At 46.1% G+C, this 25,125-nt stretch overlaps 1 protein-coding gene across 2 annotated transcripts in view; it reads left to right on the top strand.

Moving 5' to 3' along the window:
* GBA2 (glucosylceramidase beta 2) overlaps positions 1 to 25,125 on the top strand; it is a 470,157-nt gene that overhangs the window by 206,125 nt on the left and 238,907 nt on the right. For both annotated transcript variants that reach the window (XM_069626781.1, XM_069626780.1), the window contains exon 2: positions 21,699 to 21,790. In XM_069626781.1, coding sequence (XP_069482882.1) covers positions 21,699 to 21,790 — 92 coding nt within the window. The remainder of the gene's footprint in view (positions 1 to 21,698; positions 21,791 to 25,125) is intronic.

Raw genomic sequence — 25,125 nt, 5'->3', positions numbered from 1 at the left:
AATCTGTAATTGCCTGACCTTGGTGTTGAGACATGTCTGGTATGTGGCTCTGGTGTTAGTCCGTTGTTGCTCAAGGTGAACTGTCCGTAAGTGTTTGTGTCGGAAAAATGGACAGGGGGTTCAAACTCCTAGGTATCCTACCCGGTAGGATGGGAAAACGTGTTATTGGGAAGGGGATACCACGTCTTACCATCCGGTGTCACACTTCCACTCCCAGTCGACCCACAGGAATTGGATCCAAAAGTGATGACTGTGTCCTGGCCACCTGGATGACAGATCCATGTGGACTAGCGGGTGCAACACCTTCAGATTTCTCACATCCCATAGAGCATGTGTACACATTTATTAACAGCAGAATGGCATCCTCGGTGAAGGCTACCGTCGTAGAAAAAATATATTGCTGTTTTTGAACATACACACCTAATTCTTCTCCCAGCCTAGAGACCACCCTCCGGTTTTGTATTTTACAATCCGATTTTATATTGGCGTCTAAGATTAAGAAGCACTTTGAACATAATGTGGACACATTGGTCAGGAGAAAGCAACCTCTAAGATGTATTTGAACATTCATAAGGGCGGTGTAACACCCTATGCAATACTCTCAATAAAAAGATGCAGGTAAAAGCTCTTGAAAGTAAGCCGAATGTGAACATTCTTGGGGAACTACACTACTCTCCAACTTAAAACTACAAAATGATGAGGGCAGCAGTGAGTTGGCGAGAATGTTTTCTTGGCTCAGGAAACATACCACACAGTCCAATGGACAGGCTACTAAAACGTCGACTGGCACTACAACACACGGACAAGCTGTCATCTTCGAGAGTTGGGTGTCTCTATTAGGCCTTCTATACGGAGGTCAATCTTTGGCAAATCAGGGGGACACTTAATTTGAATAAACCAGTAGCCATTTACAGATAAATTGCAAACTAGGACTGTGACCAGACAGTTTCACAGCCCAGTTTTGCTTAGAACTGAGTAGCCCCTGCCTGATGCCACTTGACCATCGGTTTAACTATTTTTCGTTTTACCTTGTCTGTGGTCTCCCAGTGGATACTGGAGCCGACAAAATCGGTTATTCCCAAACTAGGTAGGTTCTGCCCTAGGCAACCTCCTACCGGCAAATAGCATTTATGATCCGAGACAACAACTTATTCTCATGGAGTCAAGCCTCCAGAAGGGAAACTCTTCTGCCAGTAATCAGTGACCCAGAGAAATACTAGTTTTTAGCTGGAAGACAAGCAGAGGATGGCATTGGCCAGATACGACACCGATTTATTTATCGGACATGAATTATATTCTGCAGGCTGGTTTGTAGGTTTTCGTTTTAGGGAACTGCGGTCGGATAGAGGGCCTAGGATGACACTGTAGCTGCAGCAGCAGATACTGCAGGTAATGTGCTGCAAGGTGTACCCGTCATTACGAAGTGTGATCACCTCAGGATAGGTGTGATGGGGGCAAGCCTTTTGATTTGGTTGGTAACGTTGGCTAGGCTGCTTACATTTTTTGTAGTCCTGGGATCAGTTCCTTTAGTAGTTCGATCAGAAGCATGCTGCTGAGGTGTAGATTTGATTTTGAGATCATTTGATTGCTTGGTTTATAGTGCTCTGGCGAGTGGCGACCCATGAATAAACGCAACAACCTTCTGTGCGAGAGGAAACCAGACGCTGAACTAGAAAAGTGTGGGGTTACATTTTTCCATGAAGGTTAACAAATCATCCATATGACCAATGTTCTCTGATCACTCATACCAGATTATGCCTCCTAATAAACTAAGAGCATCCACCGGCTCGTGTGAACGAGAATGCCTCATGTATTACATGCCCTGGCCTTTAGAGACCTTCACGTGCAATGGAGCTGAGCCACACGCCTGATGTGCGAGTGTTAACACTGTAAACTGGACTCGGGCCTGTATCAGGAGCCAGTCAAGGTTTTCATGCATAGATGTGATGGTGAGAATCCAGGCAGCAGTGTTTTGGGTGACTTGGAGCTGTGAATGGGTGACTGGCGCCACACCTAAGGACATTGCAGTAATCCAGCTTGGATTCGAGTTCACGCGAGCAATGGTGGCACATTGATTTGAGGATTTGTCTAAGGAAAAAGGGAGCTGATGGAGTGCCCTTAGGTATCCTGAGAGAGTGAAATCAAACATAACTCTTACCCTTTGGAATTTTGTTGAGACAGGGATTTTACCAGCTCAGAGAAAGGCATCTCGGTATACTGTTTCATGTTTTTATGCAAAGTGTGAGGCCTGGATATTGTAGTGTCTGGAGTATTGGTCTGCATTGGGCAGAATTGTAGTGATGTCAACTAGAACATGATGGGTCATCAAGGTTCCAATTGGTACAGTTGGTGGTCTCAGGATGGGAGAGCTTACTGATGAGATGTTATACCTAGCTCCTGTCTCATTTAACTAAGCTTACCCTGTAATTTGTAATAAAGCGTACTACTTGTATATTGTACACCAGCTTCCAGCATCGTACCTGCATTTCCAGTGCCGTGAATACTACAAGTCGCCACGAGGATGGTATCAGAAGGCGTTTGCTGATCCCCAACTTGATAGAGATGATCCCCAAGAGCGAAGGACTCACTGGAGAAAGCTGTTGGTCCTATATATAAAAATGCATGTTTATGCTGGAGAAAGCCTGCTGATCTGAAAGTCTGTTGATTCCTTACATGATGAGCACAGGGCAAATCAAGCCTGCACTCCGAGGCAGCCAGCTGCCCGTGCAAAGGGTACAGTAAAATATCTGTGCAAGGTAGAAGTCCTGCAATATGCTTGGAGGCAACCAGCACAGCACGCAGTGTTTGCAGAAATGTGTTGGTTTTCAGAGATCAAGGTACTGTCAATGGCAGCTGTTAGACGTGCCCTTTGTTGGGACTGTAACAAATTACTCCATGGAGTTGGGGCTATTTGGCGTATTTTTTGGTTAAGGTTACTTTACATGATGTGCGCTTACCATGGCGTGTGTATTTTGGGCCAGGTGCCGGTGGTCCGCACAGCGCCGTGGTTAATGGTGCAGTTGGAATGTGGTAAGAGTATCCTGAAGCCGCGAGTGGTTTATGTTCGTTTACTCCAAGCATCAGATACTGAATCATTAGAACGAACGTATGTTAAAGCGTTTGCAGCGTGATGACGTGTCCGGAAGAGACGACTCTATTTCGTATCAACATACGTTTCAAAGTTTGGATCCCCTTTTGCTTATGCGCGGTATGAAGTGTTCCCACTTTCATCAATGCAGGATTGAAGCGTCCGCCGGATCTACCCTAGAAGTGAAACTACCGACTTTGCCTACAATAACATTAATACCATTCATAGTTTCCGGCAATCCATAGGGTTATGATATCAGTAGGCAGCCGGGAGCACTTTATTTCTTTATGCCATTGTTCTTGCACCGGCGTTGCTTAAGGAGAATTGCCATTTCAATTATATAACGGAGCGTGGGGACACCAGAAACGTTTTCCCTGCCGTTTTTGGAAGCGGATAATAAAGTTATGTTTTTTTTTTGTTTATATTATTGCAGGCAGCAATTGACAATACTGCATGTGGGGGTACTAGAAATGCCTTCCGCATGGATTCAATAGACGAAAATGTTTTTCTTATTTGCCTGCCGCCAGTGTTCTACATGTAATTCATGGACAGTATGATACAATGGGTTCATATATTCTATAGTTTAAACAGTGTTTACTGCGTACATGATTCGGCAATGTAGATTTTAGTGACATGCAATTGCATACAATGTATTTACGCTACATATGGTTCAAGTAGTGATGGATTACTGCAATGATAAAAATGGTGTACGTGTTTGTATTTTAAAGGGTGCCAGGCTGATGTGAATGATGGTGTGCCTGGCTGGCAAGGTGCACGATGGACAGTGTGCAGGGTGTATCTATAGTATATTATCCAATAAACAACATGTTTAATACATATTACACTGCGTAGTGTTTAACAAATTGTGCAGGTTTTGCAGGATGAAAGGATGGACTTCAATTATGGACATATAATACTATCAGTCTGACTAATATATTCGTTTATATGAATTGTTATTTTGCTCTGTTATGATTATTATTTAAAGAGCAATGATGATGATGCTGATGATGACAATATTACATTGTTATAGTGAGGGCATGTCCATAAGTTCAATTTTACTGACACTTCAGTAATGTCACCACATGTTCTGTGTATGAAGTGCGTCAGTGTCATGAAGCATCTTATGAGCCCATTATTAATATAATATTTTGAATGAATGTTTGCCCCTATTTTTGAAAGGTCCGAATGGATATGTTTATGCACGGGCGTGGGCATATGATAATTATTATTTAACCGGTTTGTTCTTGGCCATTTTGTCTAGTAGTTTGAATGCTTTCATATTTTGACTGCATTCATGTTTTGAAAGATCTTCTACACTTGGACTCAGAACCTGATCAGTCTCTGTCGCTGTGTTTTCTTTTCACGCGCCGTTCTTTCCCATTTGCGTCATTTACATGTGATCTTTCTCTTGTTTGTACCTTTTCTTGTTTTTCCCACTTTCACATGTTTTCTTCGAGGCAGTGTGAGTGGGTGTTGACGGTACAAATGGAGGATGCAAATGGCGATTGTTTCTTTGGAGAGAATGGTGGTGTGATTGGTTATGGTTTGTGATGTGGTTGGATGTGTTGATGTATAGTTTCTCTGGATGTTAGTGTTTTCTGATGGGTGCATGAGTATGCGGACGTGCAGCGGGTGTGGCAGACTCCGGTCTTCATGTGGCAGACGAGGAGGAAGGTGATACGATTTGATGGATGTAAGTGTATGTTAGATACGTGAATGTGGTTTACGCTTGGATAATTGTGAATGTGGTTTGGTTGTTTTATGGTTCATAAAGTTGAGTCTATGGTTGTTTCAGAGTGCCTGTTTTGCAGTTCCTGTTTGTGTATTCCGTTTCGAAGAAAGGGAGATTTGTAGTGTCTGGAGTATTGGTCTGCATTGGGTGCACACTGTGCAGACAATAGATTGTAGTGAAGGTTCCAATTGTTACAGTTGGTGGTCTCAGGATGGGAGAGCCTACCGATAAGATGTGTTACACCTAGCTCCTCTCTCATTTAACTAAGCTTAACCTGTAACTTGTAATAAAGTGTACTACTTTTATATAAACCAGCTTCCAGCATCGTACCTGCTTCTCCAGTGCCGTGAATACTACAGATATCAATACAAGCACAGTTTTACTCTGGTTTATCCTGACCGATTTTTCACCATCTATACTTCCACTTATCTGAAGATGGATATATTTACACCCGGGAATGCGTGATCAGCCAGTCAGGTAGTTGGACCCATGGGCACACACTGACATCGTCCGTATGCTCCCCCCTCAGGCTCCCATGGCCCTACCTCCTCCATCACACCCCAGAGCCCTTTGACATGCACTCTTACCCCACGGTCTTACCTGCTGTCCAGGGCTTTCCACTCATCCATCGAGCTGGGCCGCCTTAGAACTAGAGAAGGGACTTGGCCCCTTTTCTGTTAAAAAGGGAAGCCGACACTTTTTCACTATTTGCACCAACGAAGGGAGCCCTGATGTGCGGTTGGCTATCATCCTTTTGGTTTGAGGCCATACAGGGCTGGTAATGGCCCTCAGCCCTTGCCATGACTTTACATAGGCTCGGGTTGGTTGGCATTTACGGGCCTTGTATACCCCAGAATACAGGAGTGATGGCTACTTGTTTAAAATGAATATGATCTGTGTCGTTTTTCTGAAAGATCACACACCATGTTGACAGTCATGTACCGGTTTACTAAATATGTTAGAAAGCAGAGGTGACAGACTGGAGCCCTGCAGTACTCTGTAAGCCACTCGAGAAGGTGATGAGCCCACCTGAACTACACAGGGTCTCTGATCCCAGAAAGAAGTGAGCCATTGTGCTTCCTGGGCTCTATTCCTTTGCTGAATATTGCATGAGCAAGGTGGCTTTCAGGCTGGAATGACTGAATACATGTCTGCAGCTTCGTGTGGGGCTGCTCTTTCCGTGCTAATATTTCCACTTTTCCCACGATGAGGGATTGTTGGCTGTGTTCCAGCTTGGACTGTTATTCCCTCCAGAAGCATTGACTACAGAGTTCTGGTGGCCGGCACTTTTCTGTGGTTCACTTGGTGTGCAAATGTGTAGACTTAAGGTGCAGACTGCATAACTTCTGAAATTGTGCTATGCCACACTTAAACGATTGTTTATCACGCTGTGATTACACAAGGGGGAAGACCATATGCAACTCAGACTTGGTGCCATCCCAATAGGAGCAGTCCAGCCCGAACTGCAAGGTCAGACCACAAGCAATTCCAAACCAATGTCAGGCTCATTGGCCATCATCAGTGAGGTGTAGCTTTGATCTCTAGGCATGTCACGTTCAGGGCCCACATCTGGGTATACCCATCCTTCTTGGGGTGCTTTAAGCAAAACAAGACTGATGCCAAGTTTTGAATGAATCATAACCAAGACATTGCTCTGGTTTTAGACCGAAGCTACACCTCGAGGATGATGGTCAGTGAGCTAAAACCTGTCTGTGTTGGTGGTGGTCTTATGTAGAAGGAATGTGTCTTAGCAGTTCTTTGAGTAGCACCAAGTCTGATTTACATATGTTCTTTTCCCTTCTATAATGACACGTCGGGCTAAAAGAAGCAATGTTCTGCAGAGTTCCTAAGAGGAACGCCTCCTGTGGCAGACCACTGCAGGAGGTCCCACCCACACACATACCTGGATGTCCACCCCTACCCTTCTCAACTGCACCCTATAAACTACTACAGTTAGTATTCACACACCTGTTCACATATAATCAAACCAGAAAAAAAAAACATTTGAATAGAAAACCAACTTTTCTTTTTCTGTTTCAGACTAGCAGACATCATGGTGTCTCGGGAGGAAAGCTCGGGGGCAATGTGCTAGCCTTGGAAGCAAGACGACACTGAGCACCACAGGTTCCATCCCCGGGTCCGCGCTTAGAGACCTCTGGCTACAAAATAAACGTCAAACATAAACGGTTTTTGTTTTTGTGTAGGCATGGGATACGGCACTGTTATAGTACTAGGTGGCCAGAAGATGGCCACAGCTGGCAAATGAGGCATTATGGCTGTGTCTTGAAATGTGACTACAAGAGCCAAACTGCTGGCTTTCCAATGCTTGTTTTTGAATAAATGACGCTAGGGCAGAAATGGGGTGCATGCAAGGCACCCCTCGAATTGGGCACCTTAGGGGCAATCCAATACATATACTTTAAATGAGGTATAAAGGGAATTAATCGAAGGGGGACCTCCAGTTGAAGTCGCTCGGCCACCTACAAGATATTAAAGAACCAATAAAGACAAGGGGAAAAGGTGTCCATAGAATCCCCAAAGTAGGAACTCGCCCTTCCCAGACTATTGCCAGGAGTAAGTAACCCCTTGCGGGGTAAGTCGCATGGTAGTAGTCAGTAAACGCCCAGAAAAAGCAGATTACATTTTTGGGATTCCCTGACTGCAGTCTTTGCAGGCTATAAGTTCTATACATTCCCTTACACACGTTCTTTCTCTTGGAAGAGGGGGTCTGTTCTGTAAGACCCTCTGAAGACTTTTGATCCTTTGAACCTACAATAGTCCTTTCTCCAGGAGTGCCCTAATGGCCCAGGAGGACTTGTTGTGCAGGAGTCCTCAGCCTTTTTGGAATTCCCCTGCACCTCTCCTGTAGGGGCTGGTGGAATGTCATGCTTAACCACTAAAAATATAGAGGAGTGACTAGTTCTTCTCCTTGTTTTGGACATGGGCAACTCATGAGACTGACGGGAGAACCTTACTCGGTTGACTGTTGGTGGGATGAGAGTGGAGCCTTTAAAGCTGCCTCTCTTCCAAGCCATTCCCAAGCAACACTTTGCCAAGGACATTTTCTTGGACGCCAAAAGGAATGTTTTACTTCCTGTTCGCTATCTGAATGGTAAAAGTTTCAAGGGTGCCACTAGACCGCCTAGTGGCCTGCAGAGAACTATTTGCTGTCCCTCTGGCCCCAAGTACTGTCAACAACGGTCTAACCAGCAGTAGTACCAGATGCAAGGAGACTCATACTACTTATAAATAAAGTGGGTAAAGGCATGCTGGGGTAAGACACTTAATTATACCAGAAGATGGTTTACAGCTGCTATTCATTAGCTTTAAAAAAAACTGCTTAGAAATAACATTGGTATCCCCTTAGAAGCACAGAGCTAGGTCAAAGGGATAACAATGGTTTGGCCTCTAAAGGTTTGGTCGGGGAGGGGCAAATAGTGGGTTTGATTGGCCAGAGGGACTAGCATGGCTGTGGGAAGTCAATGGGTGGGGGAAAAAATCAACATCATCAGGTTGTGTATCTATCCTTGCATCACATCTCTTGACTATCTTCACTTCCTGTGCCAATAGTGTGGCTTATAGGCAGCATTTGCCTAATAGCCACAACTAAAAAGCAGTGCAAGTTTATAACTCACTTTAATTGTCTTTTGTTTTTTGAAAGAACGGGCATGTGGTTGCGAACTAGAGCGTGTGTAGGCTTTCAGATGGAAATGCTTTATCACAATTCCAGTTACAGCAGACGAAAGGTCAAACCGTGTCCTGCACAGCCATTACCTTAAAAAGGACATGGGATTCCAAGATGGCCACCGAAAGGAGAGCACCGTAGTCGATGCTCTCTCGAACATTGGGACCAGAAAAGCTGTACAATCTTAGAAGAAAACACCCTCCCCAGGTGTTTTGTCCAGCACATACTGGAGAAGAACAGGAGGAGATAGGCATCTGACCACCAGTGAAGGGAAAATCGATGCAGGAAGAAGCCGGGCCCCGTGCAGTTCTCCATCGGCTGGCAGCCCGCGAAAATGGCGGAGTGAAGAATGCAGAGCGGGGTGTGAGGTCACTGTGGTACGGACCTGTCCGCCGTCCCCTCCCCATCAAGACGAGAAGCCGCAGAGTAGCGGCTATGTTGCTCAGGCCAGCAGAGCACAGGACAAAGGACACAGCTCCAGCAGACAACCCCTCCCACCCGACCCCCGGCATCTGAGAAGGCTTGGCGGTAAGAGCTCCAGGATCCAATAGAGCAGCCACAGGGGCGGAAGGAGGAAGAGAGGAGCCTAATCGGGGGTGCAGAGGTACGTCTGGCTGGTCCTAGGACACTGGATCGGAGCAAGACACACCCAGAGCCATCCGAGCACCCAGACAGGGGAGGAGGGGCCACAAACATCTTTCCAAACCCAGGGGCGCCGTCAGGACCCCTGGGTTTCGAAGGGCCAAAATGATGGCTGCCGTCCATCAACCTTCACAAGGCCTCATCTGGAAGGAGCACAGAGGCAGTGAAAAATCTGTGACAGAGGAAGCCCAATTTGTGGTCTCATCAAGTGAAGCCAGAGAACAGCCCTCACAGCCAGAGGGACAAAAGTTACTTGGCCAAATAGGCCCCGCAAAGCAAATCTATGGCAGGTTTACATCCCCCTTTAGATACATAAAGGCAAAGACTCGGACAAAGACAACTGCACTCAAGAGGATAACGGATGGAGGCGGGGACCTACCACCAGGCGGGCGGGGGGGAGAGGGGCTGAAGGCCGGCGATGGAAGATGACAGGAGGGGAATGAAGATGTCAAAGAGCAAAGGGAAATAGCCCCCATTATCCACCAAGGGGGCACAGAAGCTCCAAGAGAGTAACCTCCATAAGATGTGGAACAAAGACCCTAACTCCCACCCAACCAATGCAACTTAGTCAGGAACAATCAGTAGACGTGGGAACCCAGGAACAAGACTGTCAAGATCAAACAGTGACACAGTCACTACTGAAGCAATACTTTGGCGACGTAATTACAGATGTGGTCCAAAGGCAAATGGACAAGATGAGAGGAGACATGGCCGAGGCATTTCAGGACATTAAGCGCGACGTGAACAAGATGGAGCAAAGGGTGGACACCAACAAGAGAGCCATTCAAGAACTCATAGAGGACTCGAGGAAGACAGAAAATCTGATGGAACAACTAGCAATTGCCACCCATAACCTGGAATTACAGGCGGAGGACTTGGAAACCAGATCAAGGAGAGCAAACATTCGAGTTATGCCTACCTGATCAACCGTCTCCGTGATAACTTCTTTCCTCTCTGACCGACCCTCCCAGGTATAACTTGGGTCTTTCCCATCATCTATCGCCCTCTCTACATGTGGTGTTCCCCATGTGTCTAACCTCTCGCCCTGGCTTTTCAACCAATACCTAGCAACTCTCGCCCACTGCATTGCCATCTTCAGCTCAAATTTCCAGTGCCACGCTGCCCTCGGCGACCTCCTCTCTCATCTCTGATTGTCTTAATGCCATTCAAGATTGGTGACTGCCAATGACCTTTGTCTAAATGCCAAGACTAAGATCCTCCTCATTGGTACACCTTCACCATCCTTTCCCCTCACTCTCTGGCCGGGCGATCTACCCCTACCTGCGAGGCTAAGAACCCATCTTTGACTCCACGCTCTCCTTCTCCGCCCACATCTCTGATGTCTCTAAAATCAAACTTCCTACTGCGCCTCCTCAGAGGTGCACTTCCTTTCCTCTCCTTCCCCCAGAAGCTCATTGTCTCTCAAGCTCTGGTACTCTCCAGGTTGGACTACTGTAACAGCCTCTTTCTAAATCTTCCTGCCTCTACTCTCCACCCTTTACAACTAATCCAGAACAGGACCGCAAGACTTGTCCTTTGCCTCAAGCCCTGGGATCGTATCTCTCCAGCTCTGAAATCCCTTTATTGGCTCCCAGTGGGTGCAAGGATTACATTCAAAACCCTCTGTATTGTTCACAAGGTTTTCTGGGGCCTGGGTCCAAAATACCTTCAACTATCCCTCCGTAAATACCTCTCCTCTCGAGCTCTTTGTTCCTATACCTCTAACTCCCTGTGGGTCAGTCGTTTTTCAAAGAAACAAGCTGTGGGTAGATCTGTCTTGGCTGGAGCCTCCCTGCCACTATGAAACTTGAAGAGAACAATCTCTGGTTCCGGAAGCACCTCAAGACCTTCCTCTTTTCTTCTGCCTTTGCTCCCCCTCTCCCCTGCTGATCTGTTTCTTTCTTGGCAATGTGTACCTGGCCACCCTCTGTCCTCCGGGCCCAGTTACCTGCTCACTCTGCCACCCTCCCGCACTGCCTCCGGACCACCCCTTGCACTGGGGTCTGTATCTGTACCCATACAGTCCCCCCGAACCCTTTTATTTTCTTTTGCACTTATAAGACATACGTGTCTGCTGCATTAAACACATTACTTTCCACTTGGTGGCTGCACTACAACCGTTTATTGCCTTTATTTTGTCTTTATTTATTTTGTTTATCTGTTTCTCCTCTGCTCCGCACTTTACACTTCTTCCCCTTTCCGTGCACTTTTCCCCTTTCCCATTCCCATGCACTTGCTTGTTCCCAATGTCACTGGGCCTAGTAAAATCGTAGTTTTGTTCTCCCCTGCTCCCCTCACCTCCCTTGCCTTGTCACGCTCTGAAACACTTGTGTACGAGCTTAATATAAATAAAATATCATATCTACCTGAGGAGGTTCTTGACAAGGATCTGGAGGCAGTGATCAAGAACATTTTCACAGACCTCTTCAATATAGAAGATCACATGGCAGTAAGAATAGATAGAATCCAATCCATAGAGTGGGGCCCCAAAGGACAGAACTTGGGGCAAGGCCAAGGGACGTTCTAGCAGCACTGCATGATTACACGACGAAGGAAAAGATTCTGGCTACCTCAAGAAGGGCAAATCGGAAAACCCACAATGGAGCAAACCTAGTCCTTTTCCAGGACTTATCCCTGACAACGCTGTCCAAAAGAAGGAAAATGGCCCGAGTTCTGACGGTCCTTCAAGACAAGGACATCAGATATCGTTGGACATTCCCCGTTCGGGATGGTCTTTGAGTGGCAAGGGAAGCACCATCGGATAGGGTCCTATAAAGAAGGGGGCAAGCATTTTGGGAATTGAAGACGACAACCAGGTTAATGGGGACCCTGCAGTGAAAGGCCAGAACAAACCTAAGCCTTGGGACTGGTCAGAGGCGAGACCCAAAAAAACCAAAAAGGGGAGATGCCACCTTCAGCTGAAGGGACTGGCGACATGAGCGCTGCAAAGGAGGGAGAATCGAATTGCAAAGGTCACTCAAATTGCGAACAAGCCTGGGAAGGGCGTAAAATGGGCACGACAATGATGGTTCTGAGGGGAGGCAGTGGCAGCAAGGGGAATCCGGTCTGGGTTTGGGAGAACCCGCAGGAATACAAGCTGGGGCGAGTTCTGGGCTCAACACTCGAGAGAGCATTTCGAGGGGGGCTAGAGGGCGGCTGACTTCACCCAGCATGGGGGAGGTCGGGAGAGGGAGGGGAGAGGCAGGGGGGAAAAGGGAGGAGGATGGAGAGGGAAGGGGGTAGTGAGTGGCGGGAGGAGGGGAAGAGCCGATCTAGTGCTAACGAGAGGACAGTATATACGCGGTTACCTCCTAGATAATGGATGAACAAGGAAAGTTAAGCATTATTTCCCTCAATATTAATGGAATGAATTCCCCATTGAATAGGAAAAAAGTTGAGTTAGCCCTACAAGGGACAGAGCCGGGACAGAAATAGGATGGTAATAAGGAGTTATCTGCAACTTTACAAGTCCAACGACAAGATTAAGAAAGGTGGGTTATTGATGGCCCTCCTCAATAATTTTGACCTTGGAGTCACCGACATCGAGAGGGATACCCTGGGGAGATACCTAGCCCTGAACATAAAGAGAAGCAGGGGCGGGGGGGACGGATACTCGATAGCTACTATTTACACAGCAAATACGGGACAGGGTGGCTTCATACAAAAATCATTGACCAAATTGGAAAGTTTGGGCCAGGGACCCATAGTCTTGAAGGGGGACTTCAACATGGCCTGGAACCCAGAGAAGGATAGAAGCCACAAACTCATGGGGGTGCAGGGCAAGCCTTTGAAAGAACCTGTAGAGAAAATTGAAAGGCTAGCATTGGTGGACATATGGAGGGGAAGGCAAGGAGAGAACGAGGGCTATATGTTCTTCTCACACGCTCACAGATAGTCTTCTGGGATAGACTACATATGGTCATCTGTGCGCTACTGGGCAGGGTTGTCCGACATAGAGTTGGGGGCAATAAGCGTGTCAGATTACGTCCCCATGATGCTGACAATTAACAAGAGAACAGGTCCCCTAGGACTTTGGAAATGGAGGTACCCCACATACCTGGTTAAGGATGACAGACCGAGGGAAGAGATTAGGGAGGTGATTGAAGTTTTTTGGGGGTATAATAATGGTAGAGACACTTCCATGCAGACGAGATGGGACGTTTTCAAGGCCACGATTAGGGGAAGAATCATGGCTATCAAAGCCCGAAGGGACAGAGAAATCAGACTAGTCAAAAAAGACTTGGAAGGAAAGTTGAAGAACATGAAGACCAGGATGGGAGTGGGTGTCAGTGGGGAAGTAAGAAGGGAGTACAGAGGAATACAAAGGCATAAGGGGGCAACTGGAAAAATTACAGGCCAGGGATGCAGAACAGTCCCTTCTGTCCCTCAAGCAAAAATACTATATTAAGGCAAATAACACAGATATACTTCTAGCCCGGTTGAGAAGGGAGGAGAAGGCCAAAACTATTCTAAAGATAAAGCTAGAAGGGGGGGGCATGAGTACGGAGACAGCCAACATCTATAACTCAGACCTGACCTTTTGCAGCTCAGACAGGCTGATTGTGTCAACGCTGATTAATGCAAACATGTACACGAAGGTCAAAGCTAATCATTTAGACTGAATTAGTGCAGATCAATCTGGTTTTATTAGGGTCAGACAAACCAGTGACAATGCAAGAAGGATAGCGCACCTTTTAGAGACAACAAACTAGAACATCTATCCCCTCTTTATAGTCTTAAATGCCGAGAAGGCTTTTGATAGGGTAGAGTGGACATTCCTGAATTCGCACCATGAAGAAGATTGGATCCAGGGACACTTTTTAAACAATGGTTAGGGCCAACTATCAGAATCCATCACTGCGCTTAGCAATCGAGGGCCAGCTATCAGAAACCATCAGAGTGCAGCGAGGCAAAACACTTGGATGCCCTCCTGTCACCACTACTTTATGAAATTCACCTAGAGCACCTGTCGGCCACAGTAAGACAATGCAGGGAAATAACGGTGATACTATTTGGAGGAAGGTACTACAAGATAGCCGCCTTTGCAGATGACATGCTTCCAATGGTCACAGACCCTGAAACCTCCATTAAGGCCACGGAGAAGGAATTGCAGTAGTTTGGGTCAGTAGCAGGGCTTAAAATAAATGCCCACAAATCTGAGATCCTGAATCTCAACACACACAGAGAAATAGAAAGTGGGTTTAAAAAATCGCTTCCATATAGGTGGGTTGAAAAGGCTATAACCTATCTGGGAGTTAAGTTAACGAGAAATATGAAGGAGCTTTATTTGGCAAACTACCCGCCCTTGCTTGAAGTCATAAAGAATACGTTGATTGACTGGGGCCCGTTAGCGATAACATGGATGGGCAGAATCCATACCCTGAAGATGGAAATCCTCCCTGAACTGCTGTACCACTTTACAACCCTCCTTACACAAGTCCCCACTTCCTTGTTTAGGGCTGCCCAAAAGAATACAGGGAGATTTATCTGGAATTATAGAAGGCAGAGAATAGCGAGAAGGGTAATGATGATTCCAAGAAATGGGGGTGGAATGTGGGTGCTGGATCTTAAGTCTACTTCCTAGCAGGCCCAAACGAGAGTGATTAGAGACTGCTTGTGGGAGAATCTGGACAAGAAATGGAGGGCTATGGATAAGGCAATAGTAGGAGAGAACCTGGAGAAGGTACTATGGAAACCAAAAGAGGATACGCCAATGAACATGTACCATAGCAAGATGGGGGCAGTGCTGGGAGACTGTTGGTATGGACTTATCAAGCAGACCCAAATTACCTCTTACCCATCCCACCAATCTTTGTCAATCCACAGTTCACCCCGGTGGTGGGAGGAACGGGCTTTAGTAAATGGAAAGAGGCAGGTTGTCACAAGATCCAAGATATGTTTGAGGGGGGGACTGAAATTCAATCCTTTATCCAATGTCAGATGGACTTTGGGGTGGACTAAGCGGAAGGATTTAGATGCACCCAAATTAGGCACTGGCTAATGGAGCTGCTAATGAAGGAAGCTGCGACACGAACACCAACACCCTTCGAAAAATACCTCTCATCAGACACGGGTCAAACACATACTAGGGAAAATATACTCGCACACCAAACAGGGGGAGAGCCAGGTCTAAGGAGATGCCTATCAACTTGGGAGGGGGCAATAGGCCAACAGCTAGAAGAGACAGATTGGAAGCGACTGCAGGCCAACATCCCCAAACTCACGAGATCCCTTCAAATTCTGGAAATTAGGTTAAAACGTATGGTACAATGACACCTAACCCCAGTGAAAATCTATAAACTGTATCCCATGGTATGTAACTTATGCTGGAGGGAATGTGGATTGGAGGGAACCTGCAAACATATTTGGTGGGAATGCCCATAAATCCAAACAAACAGGGGGTAATTCAGGAAGCTGTAGCGGAAAACATGGGTGTGAAGGGAAAGGACAACAGAGGTATGGCAATGATGGGCTTGGGAGGAGCCTTGGAGGAATTGCCTACGATGACAGAATGCAAGGTCTATGTGATCCTAATGATGGCAGGGATTGCGCAAAAGTGGAAATAAGAGACCCATCAACGGAAAACAAATGGGTGGGAAAGGTATGGCACTTTGAAGCCCTAGAATGGGTAACATATACCCGACAAGGAGACCACCAAGGGTTTCTGGCGGAGTTGTCCCTGGTGCTGGCATTCATCCGGAAAGGTGTCAGGGGGTACTGGTGGCCTAGGAGAATGAGACTCTTGGGACTATTGTAATCAGCCTTGGGGAATGCCGTAAGGGTTGCAGGCTTACTGGACTATCTGAAAAGGGACTAAATCATCCAAAAGGGGATCAAGATGCAAAAAAGGGAAGATGCTATGGACAGAGGGGCGGAAGGGGCAAACAAAGGATCAAGACCATGCCTTGGGGGTGGGAGGAGTTAGGGGGGTGGGGGTTCATTTATGTTGATAAAGTGTTGAAAATGCTAATAAAAAGTTGTGTGGGAAAAAAGTACCTGCAAATTGCTTGTGACAGATTTCTTTGTAAACCACATGCTGAAAAGAATTGTCAAGTAAGCGTTTGCCAGGTTCGTCTTAAGGTGCTGGCCATGCAGAACATACTTTATCACCCTCAATGTTGTGGGTTTAAAAAAAAAGCATTAAAACACCTAGATCATTTCAGCTAAACAAACATTCCACAGCACATGCTTGATCTGAATGATACCTGGCCTAGTAGGATCTTTGTACGTCCTCCCTCTGTTCCCCCTCGCCTCGTCGCGCCTCAAAACACTTGTGTATAGGCACGGTATAAATGCCATATCATATATAGCAATACACAGTAGTAATCCCTGGAAGTTTACCCCCATTTCAGATCCACTGCACAATGCATTGTGGGTATGCAAATTAGCTCAAAACATGCATTTTGCTCCAGAAAATTGTCTTAATCTTATACCACAGAGCTACTTTACACTTGGCCTTACCAACCCAAGACGATGGGTCTTCGAGTATTGCGTTCATCATCCCCATTGGAGATGATCAATGCAATAGAGTCTGATATCCCTGTGGTTGGATTATTGAGGTATGTTTATGAAACACCATCAATGTTCTGGGAAATGTAAGAAAAAAAGGAATGAAAAGACCCTATAAATAAAATCGAGCTGCCCTATAAAATAACATATTCTAAAGCATGCTTTGGAGCCGGTGCACTAGAGGTGAACATGCATGGATGGTTACTAGGTAGTGCTGAGCAATGTTTGGCCCATCTGAAATGGCCTATTCTACTCTCACTGTTTGTCATTGGAATGCTGTCCTCCGACAGAGCACATAAGAGGCTGGACTTTGGGGTCGGGAGAGGGCTGATGCCCAAATAGCCCAGTGGTGTCGCACTCCTGAATGGTTGTGTGGTCTGTTAGAATGTCTTTATTTGTTGTCTGTTCACAAAGCTGTTGTACATCGTCATCCGTTCTTTTATTTAGCGTAATTTCTTTTATGATGAAGTGGCTCCATTCACTGCACAAAGCTATAAGACGCAGAAACGTGCTTACACATGTAGGATCACGTGACACAGCGAGCAAATCTGCTTGTCGAAGAAATAAAACCTGCCAGAAAGATGGCGTTGTGGTTGTGGAGCGTACTTTGTAGACTGAAGCCACTTGGCTGAGAGCCATGATGGAGACTATTGGGAGTACACAGCGGGAAGGTAGTTCCTTGGACCTCTCGAGCATTGACCTACCAGCAGACTGGAGTCTGGAGAGACCAGTGCCCAGCCAGTGAAGTACTTCCTAAGAGTTACCCGAAGGCAAAGCAGAAGAGAGTCGAGCACAAGTTACCAAATAAGCTTGGGGCAAAGACTACTGCAGTAGCTATGAACTAGGAATAAGGCTGATCCCAGAATACCTGGATGGAGGGAGAGGGGGCGATCGAGATGGCATATGTGGAGTGACAGACCAAGAGATATTGGAGAGAAGCCGAGGAGGGGCAAGGCGAGTCCAGATGCCAACAGCGCCCCTAAAGAGCACAGGGATGACCCCGAGAGCAATCCAGAAGAAGTGCCCCGAGGGAGTTGCTCTTAGAACATTCCCGAGGCCTAGTGCAGAGAACCAAGGAATAACAGAATGTGTGGGACATGCATCACCAAAGCTAAATCCAGAGTCCTGAAGAACTGACCAAAGAAGAATGCAAATTGGGACTAGTAGCCGCAACCTTTGTTTCCAAAGTCTACGGCATGGACCTAGAGAAAGAAGCGTTTAACACTGGAAGTTATCGTCCCTTAACGGACTCTGTGGACCTGGCAGACCCTGGCACAGTGGAGCAGATTCAGAAAAGGACGATGTTACGAGACAATGATGATGGAAAGTCCCGTAATCCGGATTAGGAGCTGAAAAACTGATCTGCACCTAGAAACCCACCCAAAATAAAAACATCTTTTTTTTTCCAAGAAACATACTTATTTGTTATGCTCTTTTGAAATAAATGTGGTTCTTTGAAAAACATTACCTTCATTAAAGCTTTTAAATGTAATGTTTGAATGTTGCGTTGTAATGTGGGCCACAGGTTGTTTTAGCCCTTTTTGTTTGTGGTCTGGGTCTTATCTTCTTTGCACTGGGTGAGGTCAAAGCTACAGATGTTTGGACCCAACGTACTGGGCTTGCACAAACTTCATTGAAGCTGCTTTAGTCAACAGTGCTATCAGTCCCAGCGATTGGCAGTGTGAGCCATGCCAGCTTTATCTAGACTCTTGAAATAAGCCTGTTCATTAGGTTGCACCCATGTATGCCTAATAAAAGTAAAATCTAAAACTGCAATTGGTCAAAGGACTCCTAAAAGCCTTTGGATACCCACTGTTCCTTGGACCCTGATCCCATGCCTTCACCGAGCCCTTATCCCTACACCTTTTGTTTCAGGGAAGGCCCGCCCCTTAACCATCCTTGCTTTCTTTTTCAAAAAGAATTGTCATATGGCCCCCCTGCATAGCCATGCTTTTCTTTTGCTACTCATGTGTTGATATAGATGGGGCCCTTCTCGTCGCCATGCTTTTCTTTGGCTACTCGCGTGTTGATCTAGGTGGGCCCTTCCCCCTTCCCATCGCCGTGCTTTTCTGTTGCTGCTAGACTGTTGCTGCTAGACTGTTGCTATAGGTGGGCCCTTCCCGTCGCCATGCTTTTCTTTGGCTACTCGCATGTTGATCTAGGTGGGCCCTTCCCGTCGCCATGCTTTTCTTGGGCTACTCGCGTGTTGATCTAGGTGGGCCCTTCCCGTCGCCATGCTTTTCTTGGGCTACTCGCGTGTTGATCTAGGTGGGCCCTTCCCGTCGCCATGCTTTTCTTTGGCTACTCGCGTGTTGATCTAGGTGGGCCCTTCCCGTCGCCATGCTTTTCTTTGGCTACTCGCGTGTTGATATAGGTGGGCCCTTCCCGTCGCCATGCTTTTCTTTGGCTACTCGCGTGTTGATATAGGTGGGCCCTTCCCGTCGCCATGCTTTTCTTTGGCTACTCGCGTGTTGATCTAGGTGGGCCCTTCCCGTCGCCATGCTTTTCTTTGGCTACTCGCGTGTTGATATAGGTGGGCCCTTCCCGTCGCCATGCTTTTCTTTGGCTACTCGCGTGTTGATCTAGGTGGGCCCTTCCCGTCGCCATGCTTTTCTTTGGCTACTCGCGTGTTGATCTAGGTGGGCCCTTCCCGTCGCCATGCTTTTCTTGGGCTACTCGCGTGTTGATCTAGGTGGGCCCTTCCCGTCGCCATGCTTTTCTTTGGCTACTCGCGTGTTGATCTAGGTGGGCCTTTCCCGTCGCCATTCTTTTCTGTTGCTGCTAGAGTGTTGATTTAGGTGGATTTATCCTTAACTATATGCTTTATTTCTCTTCGATTTTATTTCTAATCCTGAACAGTGTGTCCCATTTTGCTTGGCAAACCCTTTGACGTGGCTCGATGTCTGTGCAAAGATAACACCCACTGCTTAGGCCTTCCTTGGGTCACAGCACAGTAATTTAGTGTATTCCTACCATTCATGCCATGGGGCCGAAGTCTGTCCTACGCTGCCAGACTCCCAGAACTTGTCTACCTGTCCTGTAGAGCACTTCTTTCGCAGCTACTAGAAGGACGCCAACCCTCACTAGCCACAGATGAGATGGGTCACACCTTCGGGTCGCCATAAGCTTTGAGCTTGAATAGAGGCAATTATTTCTACCACTTGGAGCAGTGTGGACTCCACCAAGGAGCTTGAGCCTCTAATAGCGCAGAAGGTCTAACCTATATTTAAGAGGCCCTCAAGCCTAGCTACCAGTTTCCGGCAGGTCTATCAATATAGGGGAATCATTGCACAGAGTGAGAATGCAAATCTATTATTTAGATTCAAATAGGTGTATGTTATCCTTGAAGGCATTGGGCACAGGTACACACATTTATAGTGCACTGTGTCAGGATTCGAGGTCTGTAAAAGGACATAGTCCAGCCTTGTATGTGGGGCAGTGAGAACTGTCCCGCTGCTTTCCATAGTTCCCCACTGGACCCCGGCCTGTATGTATTCCTTTGATTCTTTCGCAGCACAAAAGCAATTGGTTTATTTTATTTATTACATTTATCATATGCCCAGACCCTGAGGTGTCACAGCGTAGTTACAGACAGCTTAATACTCACTTTCAAATTGGCAGTAGCAATGGGTTAGGTACATCAGTAGATACATGGATAAACAATGGTAATATACAGTGGAACAGGTGTTGCGTCGAAGCAGGCAATGGGTTGGGTACATTAGGGCTGGTTAAAGAGCCAGGTTTTTATAGATTTTTTGAGGGGATGGAAGGAGTTCATTTTTGATATTTATCGGGAGGCTGTTCCAGTGTTAGGGAGCTAGGACCTTGAAGCTGCTACCTCCAGTTCTTTCACTTTTATCTCTTGGGATTTCCAAGAATTAATTAAAATTGGTTCTAAGTGATCTGGTGGTAGTTTTTTTTTGTAACTAGATTATTGATGAATTTAGGAGCTTTGTTGGCGATACATTTATGTGTGATGCAAAGCGTTTTGTAGATAATTCTTGCTTTGACAGGCAACCAATGGTGTTCTCTCCTGATGTGGGACATATGATCCGATTTCTTTTTTTTTTATTTTTTTTTTTATTCTGAGTGCTGCCCGTAAGGCTTTATTCTGCATCAGTTGGAGTTTTGCAAGGTTGGAATTGGATCTTCCTAGAAGGAGAACATTGCAATAATCCAATTTTCAGAGGATTAGAGCTCTTGCTAAGGTGACACAATCAATTTTTGGGAGTGAGAAATTTCCGATTTAGGGAGATGAGCTTGGCCGTGTAGGAGGTGGCTGAAGAGAGGGCATTTACTTGTTTCATCATAGGTAGGTTGGCATCTAAGTAAACACCCAGGGATTTCACCTTTTTGGTTTAGTGGTTTCATTTTGCATTATGTGCAAGGCCTTTGCCCTTCAAAGTTTCTGATCAATAACGGCAGGTTCAATAGTGAAAGGCAAAATGTAACCTTGAAATGCCTGACGAACTAGGGGTTGGGAAGGGAGAGAGTACAGAAAACAGAAATGTGTTATGGGTTTCCAAGAATTACATGACGGTCTTGGTTGGGCGTCCATCACCAGCACTTTATTCTTCTGCAGTCGGGGTACGCAGCCCACCTATCTCCTAGAGGTTACCAATACTATGCCTTTTCCACTTTGCAAGTCCTCTGTTTGAAGTATCATTCTGTAGGTGAATAGACACCCCTGTGTTCTTCAATTCCCTAGAAATATAAACAATGTGTAAACAGCGCTAAAGTTAGTTCTGGTTACTGTGCATTGCTTGAGTAATACCCTTTTGGGCATCTGTGTTCTACTGTAATGCTAAACCTACGAATGGGGATACATGAGATGTCTGTCATGGGCAGTCATTTGCAGGTCCGGCAATGCCTAATTTCCCTTTACACCAGCCTTTATCAGTCCTCAATTTATGTTCCTATAGCTACTTTTTTGTAATTGTTTGCAATAAAATATAATTGTGGGGATAAAAATATATTGTGGGGCTTCGTATATTTTTGTTTTTCAATTTACTAAGGTTTACAATAACTTTAACCCTAAACAGATATCTCTTCTGGTGGATGCGAAAAACCTACATGGAAAAGAAGCCTCCGTTTATCGACATGCTGAACAGCATCCCGCTACGTCAGATATACGGTAAGGAAGTAGTATATATGCATGGTTTGTCTATTGGAATTGTATCCTTAGGACTGAGTGCTGGGCCCTCCACCGCTTTGATCTGTAGTATTGTGTGGTTCTGCATTTCTCCAGATTTTGGGTTCATTTCTATCCACTGCTGGTATATTCTCAGCTTAGACCCGTTTTCTTAGCGTCTGTACTGTGCGAAGAGATCCATGGTGGTCCCTGTGGTTGAGGAACATGCCATCGGGCTGCATTGCTGTCTGCCCTAGATACATTTTTACACTTGGGACACGCACTCCACATTTGGCTTCCCAGAGTGCTCGAGTACTTCAGTGAAGAGGAACTCGCACAGGGCCGTATATCATGCCATACCAGTGCCTGGCCTGGTCTACTCTGCCTACTGCCTTCCACCAGCGATGGTGACTGCCCTTACATTGGGGGGTAGAAGGTCCCTTATGTAAGGAAGGATGTGGGGTTGTGCTACAGTAGATAACAAAATGGGGGCTCCAACCACATATCAATTTGTAGACATTACGTTCCTATTTGTATGCCTGTTAGGTTTAGTTAACTTAGTTATATGTTCATGGTTCAAAAGTAAGCCAAATATCCCTTGGTGAAATAGTTTTCGCTGTGGAATTAATCCATGCACAAATCATGGAGCACCAATGTTGGCTCAAGGTGCTGCTTTATTATATTAGCAGACCATTTTCTGAATTTTGGTATTTTGCCTCATACATTTGGTGAAAAGTGGAACCAATATAAATGTAGGTACAGTACTTTGAAAGACATTCAATAACTAAATCATGAGTGGGTTAGTACTGTCCTTGTGCTGAATATTGCAACATATTCGACCCACATACAAAAAGAAAAGTGAAAATCAAACAACTAAAGTCTCCAGTTGTATGAAAGAGGGTACAGTGTAAATGCAGAAAGTTGGTAAACACATAGTTCCTCACAACAATTCAAAAACATAAACCATCCTAAAAGTCTGTGTCTAAGAAGTATATAGGCTGGTCTGTTGCTGTAATTTAGCTAGCTTTGTCGCTAGGGCTAGCTTTAGGGACCAGCTAAAAAGGGTGGATAACATGTCCCAACAGAGGACCAAACCATTGGTCCGATGGATCATAGATCCTTATTGCAGCAAAACTGCAGCTTGATAATATGTAACCAGAGGGATAGCCCTGAATGTCTAAGGAAAAGGGCTGTACTACAGTAGATAGCAACATGGGGGCTCCATCCACATATCAATTTGTAGACATTACGTTCCTATTTGTATGCCTGTTAGGTTTAGTTAACTTAGTTATATGTTCATGCTTCAAAAGTAAGCCAAATATCCCTTAGTGAAATAGTTTTCGCTGTGGAATTAATCCATGCACAAATCATGGAGCACCAATGTTGGCTCAAGGTGCTGCTTTATTATATTAGCAGACCATTTTTAGGTCCGCCTTTTATCCGTGTGGGGAGGTTTATTGGTAGTCGGGTGTGAGTGATTGTTAGTAATTGCCTGACCTTGCTTGATCATAGTTGTGGGACATGTCAGGTACACGGCTCAGGTGTTGGTCTGTTTTCTCCCAGAGCGGGCTATCCGTGTGAAAGTTATCGTGCAGGAAAGAGGGGGGGGGGCGGAGTTTCCATATATCCTACCTGGTAGGATGGCGGTAAAGATGTTACCGCGAAGAGAGGGATACCGCGTCTCACCATCAGGCGTCCCACTCCCTGAAGACCCCTCACCCAGGTGATCCTCCTGCACTGGTCCACCCCCAGGAACTGGATCCAAAAGCGATGGCCGTGTCCTGGCCACCTGGTAACGGATCTCCGGGGACTAGCGGGTGAGACACCTTCTGGTGTCTCACAATTACCAGGGGGCACACCGAAGCCTACTACAACAACGGATCCACTTTCTCGATTTTTGGCATTGGGACGCAATGTTTAGGCTCGAACTTTCACACCACATAGTGTCCTGGTAGGTTGAGCCTCGGAAAACCATGTCTCACAAACATGGTTGCAGCTGCTTTATAATTGTCTGTTTATCCTAAGCAAATAAAGGGTCTATGGTTATCCGACCTTTCATTCCCAAACATCCAAGTAATATGATGAAAGGGCAACTTGGAAGTGAGAGTGCAGCACATTTGCACACTTTTCTATAAAATATGCAGAAACCAGTTAGGCTTGAGATGTTTTGCAATGTCTGGCTCTTTAGCTCATGCTATCAGTACGCGCAGTTCTATTTTCCCACTATAAACGCAGGTCTAGATGTAGCAGAATGCAAAGTGGCAAACTCCTAATTGCTGGGACTGTGTTTGGATGGTAGTCATGGTTCTTAGTGCAGTGCATTTAGGTTTTTCCATGAGAACCTCCTGTGCCTCTGTAAAGGAGTTCTAGGAAGAAGATTCTATATATGATTATCCAGAACTAGCATCGAAGCTGCAAGAGACGCCAGATGGCCCCTCGCGGATCCCACCTGTGTAGGCGCAGCCCACTTGGGTATTCTAAATTCAGCCATGGGATTCAACAGGTTTACATACTGAATTGGAAATGTTCTTACAAGCTTAGCTCTGTGTATAACGCACTCAAACTAGTGCTGCTGAGCTGCCCCACTGACTCCTCCAGAACACGGGCAGTGCTTTGAAGACTTTTCTGATCCAGACAGCCGATACAGAACGGTAGCTCAAGACCTATGCTGGTACGAGGCGGCTGGAGAAGACCGACGAGGCTCTACACCAGCAAAGCAGCATGGCGACCCATCCACTTCCTGCACCAGAGGGGGGGGGGGTCCGGCATGTGGGGCGTGAACTGGGGAGGGACAAAGGATCTGGATGGAGCTCATTACAGGAGGTGGGAGACGAGTAGCCACAACTTCTCCATGGACTTTATTCATGCAAATGGTGCATGTAACCTGAGTGTTAAACACGTGTACTGTCCAGATATAGATCTATGCAGAAATCACACTCCTGAATCGCTCGGGCCGAGCATTGCTGGTGTTCCGACGGAGGCTGCGGCTTCACAGTTTGCGATGATATTCTTCATTTACACACAGGGAAAGACTCATCGGCATACAGTTGGGCCCATTTCTATAATTTCCCAGCCGAGCTAAAAGATGGTGGCATGAAGAGCTTTCCTGTGGAATTTCTGCGGTGATCATTTAAAGTTTTCCACCCATCCATTTACTTTCTCGTCCTTATAATCCATGTCCCAAACTGCAGCACTATCTATGTAAGTTTGACTACTAGCAAGATTGCTCAAGCGGACTACTGCAGGGATCTCCCTTTAACTTGAAGATCAGGATCTTGCCATGATCTACTCAAATCTTGACCCCAAATTGTCAGTGTCTCCACTTCACCACATTGTGG

This window comes from Ambystoma mexicanum, chromosome 6p, assembly GCF_040938575.1.
Source record: "Ambystoma mexicanum isolate Mex_15411 chromosome 6p, UKY_AmexF1_1, whole genome shotgun sequence".
Classification (NCBI taxonomy): domain Eukaryota; kingdom Metazoa; phylum Chordata; class Amphibia; order Caudata; family Ambystomatidae; genus Ambystoma; species Ambystoma mexicanum.
The sequence above is the reverse complement of the archived record's forward strand: the minus strand, read 5'-3'. Positions and strand labels throughout refer to the sequence as shown.